This window comes from Penaeus vannamei, chromosome 1 (genome assembly GCF_042767895.1).
Source record: "Penaeus vannamei isolate JL-2024 chromosome 1, ASM4276789v1, whole genome shotgun sequence".
NCBI lineage: Eukaryota > Metazoa > Arthropoda > Malacostraca > Decapoda > Penaeidae > Penaeus > Penaeus vannamei.
This window is the reverse complement of record NC_091549.1, coordinates 7,203,929-7,213,075: the sequence shown is the minus strand read 5'-3', so window position 1 is coordinate 7,213,075 and position 9,147 is coordinate 7,203,929. Positions and strand designations below refer to the sequence as shown.

Genomic DNA, 9,147 nt, shown 5'->3' with positions numbered 1-9,147 from the left:
CATGATACTTCCTGCTCTCTTAAGGGGATTCTTTGCCATAACATAACAATGTTCTATCATCAAAAAGCAGCTTTGGTTCTCAGTACAGTACCATTATACAAAAAGAAATAATGTAGGACGACTTGTGAATTCTACATGCAGTCATCATCAACACACTCTTTAGTAAAACACAGAAAAATGGTGTTGGATTGGACTCCCAAAAATTCTGAACAAAATTCCACATTAGGAGAGAAATAGTACATTCCAGTTAGTACTTTCAATGCACTTAAAGATAATAGTTCTTGCTTTTCACAACTACAGGATAAATCTCTATTGAAAAAGAAACTCAAGTAAACAAGTACTATTTATTTAGCATTTCTTAGTAAGCTATTAAAAGTTTTTGTGACATTTTTTATTCTCTAATCTGGTAATAATAATAAAAAAGAAAATACACTTACAATTAATAACAATAATCATAAACATTTCTTTTGCAATGACAATATGAAGAGTCCTCAATATTCTGGACTGAACAAAGTCTCACAGCATTATCTATGATAAATTTACAATATACGGAAAAATTGTATAAAAACTGGAGAGATGAGAGATGAGTTAGAAGCTGAAAGATCTTAATGGTAAGTGAAACGAGAATATGAAGATGATATGATGATTGAATATAGATTACATTAGGTAGCTTTGAGTTAGTTATCAAAACAGTATAAGTACTGTTGTCATAGATATACAAAACAGTGAAATTTCCATATAATTATAGGTCATAAGTAATTTCTCCATCTCTATGCTTTTCAAAAATCTAGGGGAAATTTTGTGTTTTGTATATTAACAAAAATAATTTATATCTCTTATACACTAAGTGCAATTATTAATCTTCTTATATAATATTAAAATACTTGTTATACTATATATATATATATAATTTAATGTAACAAATCACAGCTGTCATAAAATCTAAAAAAGGTTTTAAAACTTAATAACAACATATTTATGATTTCCTCACAAACTCCCTCTTACCACCTGTCTTAAACATTAATTGGACATTTGAAATAGTGATGTCATGAGATACTGCCTTGCACATATCATATATGGTGAGAGCTGCAACAGTAGCTGCGGTAAGAGCTTCCATTTCTACTCCAGTGCGACCAGATGTAGTAGCTTTGGCATCTATTACAGTTCTGTAACACATTTCTTCCTCAAATTTCTCCTGCATATCAAATAAAATCTCAACGTGATCTAGAGGTAACGGATGACACAAGGGAATCAAATCTGACGTTTTCTTAGCAGCCATAATGCCAGCTATGCGAGCTACCCCTAGCACATCTCCTTTCTTCATCTTATTCTCCTTAACTAAATTGAATGCTATTGGTCCAAGATAAACTTCTGCTCTTGCTATAGCTTGACGTACACTTACATTTTTGGAACTTACGTCTACCATCTGTGCTTCTCCTTTTTTATCAACGTGGCTTAATTTCTCCTCCAGTTCCCTTCCACCTTCTGATATTTCTGGCTGCCGATAATTAGATTCGTCTCCATTTTCTTTGCTTTCTTTCTTATCTGTACTTACATCAGTTTTTGTGAACTCGTTCCAGAATTTTGCACTATGATCAATAAAAATTTCTGGTGCTTTAACAACATCCTCTGATATAACCTCTTGGGCAGGCTGTAGGTTATTATTACACAGGTCATCTACAGAACTGTGTTCCCAGTATTTCATGTGAGAAAAGTCATCTAATGGATAGGTAGGATAGTGTTGCTGTTTTGAATTTTCTTCATTTTTAGAATTACAAGTATTTCTGATGGAGGTATGTAGCAGTCTTGATGATAACAAAGGACTTTTGTGCATAGACTGCAGAACACCTATAGGATAATATCCTTTATCTGGGAAAAGAAAGGGAAAAAATATATCACAAAAAATAAATCTGCACATACATTGCACATTTAGGTTTATAATGAGAAGAGAGAAAAAGAAAACAAAGAGTTGAAGGGGAATGAAGGAAGCAACATTCAGAAAGCAAATATATTATATATTATGTATTTTATACATTATCTCTCATACATCATATATTTATATATTATATATCTATATATCATATACTATATAACATATATAATATATTCATATATCATACATTTACATAGACATAGACACACACACACACACACACACACACACACACACACACACACACACACACACACACACACACACACATACACATACACACACACACACACACACACACACACACACACACACACACACACACACACACACACACACACACACACACACACACACACACACACACACACACACACATGCCAAAAAAAAAAAAAAAAAAAGCATTGATCTTAATAATTGAAATACCACTGCATCATCCTTTAACTTGTCTTGATGTTTCCACATTATTCCACATAAATATCATAAAGATAATATCAAGTGGTTTGTACATACTATACTGTGTGTGGCTCCCACGCGTCACCCACCAATTAAAATCATTGGACGATTTTTGAGTTTGGCCAGATTCTGCATACCTGTAAATTAATAAAGGAAAAAGAAAGTTTAACATATATAATCCAAAACATTAAACAACAATTACACTTGCAAATTGAAAAGTACAGTTTACATAATTCTATCATTAAGTAATACACACTACAATAATAATAATACATATTATAGTAATTAAAGTATAATAAAATTGTTGATATCATATTATTATTTTCTAAAAAATATTTCAAAGAGAATACTGAGATCTGTTACTAACTTCCAACTGATTACAAACGAAATTATTTAAAGATCAAACAAAGAATACAGAAATAATTGTGCAATGCCTGTAGATCAACTGAAAAATTATTTATTGATAAAATTAATAATAAATAAACCTAAAGGAAGTCATAAGGAAAAGATAATTAGGCCTATGGTGTTTCTACGTAAAAAATGCAAGGCCTAGCTATCCATATGACTTACTTTAGATATATTAATTATTGTACTTTATCAGCAAATAATTTTACAGCTTATCCGCACACATTCCCATTCTCCAGGAAAACCACCGTAATTCCATATAATAACAACTGTAATTATATATAATATCAAACATCAAAACTAGATAAGGAATAAAATGAATAAACAAAACCAGAGACCTACCCGCATGCTGCCTCTTCTTCCTGCCAACAGCTGCCCCAATAACTTCCAACAGCTCTTCATCGGTGCTTCCACCGCGCATCGAATCCCTAATAAATGAAATTACCTTGGATTAGAACACTACAAACATATTCAATACTTTAATATGTATATTCGCACACAATGAAAGCTATTCCTCTCTTGCTACATGAAATCAAAAGAAAAGAATTTGTCTTAATAATTTTGTGAAAATTCAACATACCTGAGTGATACTTCTGAAGCACCAAACAGACACACTTTTAGGTTGCCATCTGCTGTAATGCGCAATCTGTTACATGTTCCACAGAAATTTTCTGACATGGATGTAATGAAACCGATTTGCCCCACAAATCCTGGAACTTTATAGGCCTGAAGGGAAATGAAGAGAAAAGACATGATCTATAAATCTAGAAATCTGACACTGTGTAAATATTTACCATTATTAATCCTTTTTTACTAACTTTATGGAAATTTGAGTTGTATATGGAAAGAATGTTGACAGTATTCTGAACATCTTTAAACTTTAATCTTCTATATCTTACAATGCTAACAAATATAAAGAAACATGGCAGCTGGCGGCACACAAAGTCATACTATCATATAGACTGTAAGGTTCCATATACTTCATTTCACTACCATAATATATATCTTTGTAACAGGATCTTATTCTTCTGCATTTCTCTGGCACAAACACCATCAAATAAAAAAAAAAAGTCATTTTGAGCTGCCTTTAAAATTCTTCCTTATCTACATGAGAATGGAAAATATGAAGGAGAGTATAATACCTTTGATGTGTCATTAGCTTTATCATTTATCTTGACAAGATTTGGATGCACTTGTGCAATATTCTCCAGCATCTCGGTGTAACTAACCATCTTCTTGTCAACCCACCTGAAATGTGAAAAAAATATATATCGTCTGAAGTTTAAAAAAATACTTCATCCTACAACTTCATTGTTATCCATAAGAAAACATAACAATATACAGTTCTCTAAATTCACTATCCACAAATCTGTTATTAAAATAAGCTCTTATATTACGATGAACCGTATCCATGTCGACAAATGTAGAAAAGATATGAATGAAAATGAATATCTACACAATACAAGAGATGTATTTGACCGGTTTTGATTATGCCTTCCACAAAAATACATGTATTTCTGATGAAGACATAATCAAAACCGGTCAAATACATGTCTTGTATTGTGAAGGTATTCAGTCTCACTCATACCTTTTCTACTATACTCTTACATTACATTAAAATTTCAAGCTAATTTCTAAACCATATGTACAAAGTTAAAAATAGTTGCAATCTTCATGCTATAAGAGGCTTTACAATAATATGCAATATAATTTAAACAATGAAATTCCATTTCAGAATATATTAGCATACCTAAACATTCAATGATTACTGTTGTTGGCATTAACAATAACAAATGACAAGTAACATAACACATACTTGTTACCATCGAATGGCATGTATTCGATGAATCGGATGTCAATATCTTTATGTCTAGTGAGCTCCACAAAGTTTGTCAATTCTTCCTCATTTTTCCCTCGCATAATCACACAATTTACCTGTTCAAATTTAATTACATTAAAAACATTTTACTGTAATGACTTACTTTCAAGTGTTTGGACTCTGCATAACATATGCACTGCAAAATGTGGTCTATGAAAAACATCTTAAACATAAACAAACATAAACAATACTATTCTAATTTTCTGATAAGAAACAGTCTCTGTTAAGTTTGAATAATATCCATTACTCTACTAAGAGCATACATTAGCTTATTTGAATTTTGTAAACCCCTATTTCTAAGCTTTTTTCTGCAATTTTAATTTTTTTGTGTGTAAAAATATCCCTCTTGAATAAAATAAAAAGTTATCTGCCAAGATCAATCCCATTCAGATATGGCTGAAAAGAAAAAAAAGAAGAAAAAACATAAATAACTAGATTAATGTACAAACAGCAAATGTTACTCTCACCTTAACAGGAGAAAACCCAAGATCAAGAGCCAGGTCAATGCCGTCCATGACTCTTTCCCAGCCACGGCGACGGGTGATCAGTTCGAACTTTTGTGGGATCAGGGTGTCCAATGAGACATTCAAGTGCGTCAGTCCGGCATTTTGTAGATCTGCTAATCTTCTTTTCAATAACAGACCATTAGTTGTAAGGCCAATCTGCTTTACTCCGAGCTCCGCTAAAGACTCTAAAAGGTGAAAATAATATATGGTACTGCTGTTGACATACACTTAGAAGTAATGTATTGTATTCAATTGACATATACTTGAAAATAATACTTGGTACTGGTTTTGACATATACTTAAAAAATAATATATGGTACTGGTATTGACATATACTTAAAAAGGATATATGATACTAGTATTGATATAAAAATAATATATGGTACTGGTACTGAAATATACTATCCAAAAATAATTAGTAACAGTGAAGAATACTTGCTTCTAATTATCATACTTTACTGTAATCATTCCTGATAGAATCATTTACAATCCTACTAAGCCTGATATTTCAGTAACCATGACTCAAGTTATCTTCATGTAGCAAAACATTTATAAATCTGACAGCCCTTATCAAGAAAATACATTCCTTGGTAAACAGTACTAAGATTCAGCATTGGCAATCATACTGTGCACTATTCATTATTTTAGAAGAAATAAGGCACTGATACATCTTTAATATATGCAAAAATATGTTAAATAAGGATATTTCAAAGATATTATTAGAAAGAGAAATAAATCTATAAATATCAAATTCTTAGTACTGCAGAACATTTGTTTTCTTTTTCTTTTCTTGAATATCACACAAATCACTCACCTACAATATACTCTAAATCTTTTCTGATCATAGGTTCTCCGCCTGTTAATCTCACTTTGTCTACTCCTTCAGACACAAACAATCTCGCAATTCTCAATATCTCTTCTGCTGATAAAAGTCTGTCTTTTGGAGTCAGACTTACTCCTTCTTCTGGCATACAATATTGACCTGTAAATGATAAAATTAATGTCTAAGAATAAAGGTAACACTGATTCCAACCAAGGTCATATTACTGTTAATTTAGAAGTCATTATAGCTACAAATCAAAAGTTTCTTCATCTAGCAAGCCATATAAGTATACTTACATCGGAGATTGCATTTCTCTGTGAGGGAAATCCTGAGGTAGGTGTGTTGTCGACCAAATGTGTCGGTTAAGAAAGCAGAGAAGGGAAGCGGTTCTGAATTCCTGAGTGCATCCAGCCTTGACACCTGAAATATTAATACAAAATCTGATAGAAATTCATTCTGTGACTGAATAAAAAGTATATTTGAAAGAACAAAAGATCTATAAAATTCCTCAGAGATTCCAATTAGCACAAAACTTTATGAAAATCATGTGAAAGCTTATGACATAACTGAATAAAAAGAAATATTTGACAGGAGTAAAGAAGTTGAAAATTTCTGTGACATTTCAATCAATACAAAGATTTAAACAAATTCACAATGTAAACAAAATGAAACAAATATATTCATTCTTATCTAAGAATGCTAACAGTACCTGTCTCTGAAATGAACAATAAGTGATATCATCTTTACTGTGAGTCAATGAGGTTTCTTATCTTACTGTACAGTGTTCACACATGCTGTTTTACCCTTGATAGGACTGACCAACCTTTGGTGTATTTATATAGAATGTTACTATTAATGAAGTATATAACTGATTAGAATGAAATCAAATGATGACACACTTTAGCTTTAACACTGTGCTGTATCAAAGGTCCCACATGCACTGGACCAATATTATACAATTCCTTTATTGATGAGAAATTGATTGCTAGATAGGTTGAACATGCACTGGGACCAATGTTGAACCTTTCGTTTATTAATAAGATATTGATTGCAAGATAGGTTGAAAAACTCGTGCCTTGTCAGGATATAAGTACAGAAATTTGTTTGCTTCTTTTTGAGGAATGTAAAGGAGTTAATGGCATCATTAGACCACAGTAAAACAATGCTTCCTGTACAATATTAATCATATCTAATACTTTTTTTTACATGATCTTAACAGTCTTTATCATTTTTTTTCTGTCTCTGCATGGCCCTATAATAAAACAAAAACTGATAATAACAACAATAAAAGAAACAACATAACAATAACATTATCATAACAATAATGATAATACATATTATCACTACTATTTCTATCATACTACCAAAACATCTACTACTGTTACTACTATTGCAATTAAAAAACAAAAATAATAAGAATAACAGTTAACACTCCAGGTATCCACAACAATAATGATGATAATAATGATAATGATAATGATAATGATAATGATTATGATGATAATGATGATAATGATGATGATGACAGTGATGGTGATAATAATGATAATAGCAATGATAATATCAATAATAGTATCAATATTAATAAAATAACAAGGATAATATCAATAATAGTATCAATATTAAAAAAATAACAAGGATAATATCAATAATAGTATCAATATTAATAAAAATATTAATGATAATAATAATAATAGTAATGATGATAAAAATAAAAAATAATAATATAATAATAGTAATAATCATCATTTTTATTATAACAATGATGATGATAATAATGGTAATTGTTGTTGCAGCAGTGGTTAAAATATAATAATAATAATAACAATAGTAATAATAATAACAACAACAATAATAATAATGATAACAATAATAATAACAATAATCATGATAATAATATCGTAATAACAAGAATAATAATAGTAATAAAAGTAGTAATCATGAAAATACTACTACTACTACTAATAATAATAACAATAACAAAAATAATAATAACAATAAGAATAACAATAATTATGATAATAACAATAATGATAACAAAAAATAATGATAAAACAATTGCAAAAATAATAACAACGACAACAATATTATTAATAATAATTAAAGTAGAAGAAAAATAAAAAATAAGAGTAATAATAGTAATAAAAATAGTAATACTCACAGATCCATAACAAAAAGTCATAATAACATTATAATCAAAAATAATAACAAAAAAATAATAACAAAAACCACAGTAATGACGGCAATGATGATGATGAGAACTGCCTTTCTCATAACAGTAAAAAAGGATTTAAAAATTCTTATATTAACTATTTCTATCGCACATTTTCATGAAGCTGAACTAAATTATATAGCACAAACACTAGTCTCAATAATTATCAACAATAAAAAATGTTACTTAATATTTCAGTTCAAAAAAATAAAAGCAACAAGTACTAAAAGCTATATTATAATTTCCTCGTAATCATAATACATTCAACATCACAATAAAATTCATTATTACATTAAAATACAAGCACAAAATATAAGATTCACATTCTCAAAAAGTCCTTTACCGCAGCTGGCTGACTGTCCGTTTCTTTTCTTCATTGTATAAGTTCTTGCAAGTCATGCTGACATGGAAATCCTTTAAGTGCCTAACCCTCGTTTTAACTGTCTGGGTCGTTAATATTCATGACCATATGTCTGTTCTGTGAGTCTAGATGTATCATTAAAAATAACGGGTTTCTTATCTCCATAATTTATATTCTTTTAAGATATAAAACATTAATTTAACGGAAGAGACTATTCTTGAAATTTCTCTACCGTTGAAAAATAATAGTACTTCAAGTATTTCTCTCTCACATATGGTTGATTTCTATGACTATCAATAAATATGGTGGTTCATCAGTGCTTGGAATATACCAATAAACCTATTAGAATTAAATCCATTTCAGGCATATAATAACTACACTTTTAGGCTCACATCCCATAACAAACGCCCCCAAATCACAACACCCATAAACGTATCTAAATCAATCCTGTTTCCACAAAAAATCACAATATCAAACAACTTTCAAGGTCTAAAAAAAACATGAACATCACGAAAGCAAATTCACCTGCGTAGTGGCCCTCCTAATGGCACTGTCAGGCCTTGTGTTAGCAC

General features: G+C 30.1%; 1 protein-coding gene across 1 annotated transcript in view; it reads right to left on the bottom strand.

Annotated features, from left to right (window-relative positions):
* Window positions 1-332: 332 nt before the first annotated feature.
* Mocs1 (Molybdenum cofactor synthesis 1) overlaps window positions 333-9,147 on the bottom strand; it is a 9,012-nt gene continuing 197 nt past the window's right edge. The window contains exons 1-10 of the mRNA XM_027375877.2: window positions 9,101-9,147; window positions 6,299-6,422; window positions 5,994-6,161; window positions 5,141-5,364; window positions 4,611-4,729; window positions 3,937-4,042; window positions 3,375-3,520; window positions 3,137-3,222; window positions 2,479-2,526; window positions 333-1,869 (exon numbers count right to left, since the gene is read on the bottom strand). The exon at window positions 9,101-9,147 is cut by the window's right edge and continues 197 nt beyond it. Of these exons, the coding sequence (XP_027231678.2) occupies window positions 977-1,869; window positions 2,479-2,526; window positions 3,137-3,222; window positions 3,375-3,520; window positions 3,937-4,042; window positions 4,611-4,729; window positions 5,141-5,364; window positions 5,994-6,161; window positions 6,299-6,422; window positions 9,101-9,147 (1,961 nt within the window). The 3' untranslated portion in view covers window positions 333-976. The remainder of the gene's footprint in view (window positions 1,870-2,478; window positions 2,527-3,136; window positions 3,223-3,374; window positions 3,521-3,936; window positions 4,043-4,610; window positions 4,730-5,140; window positions 5,365-5,993; window positions 6,162-6,298; window positions 6,423-9,100) is intronic.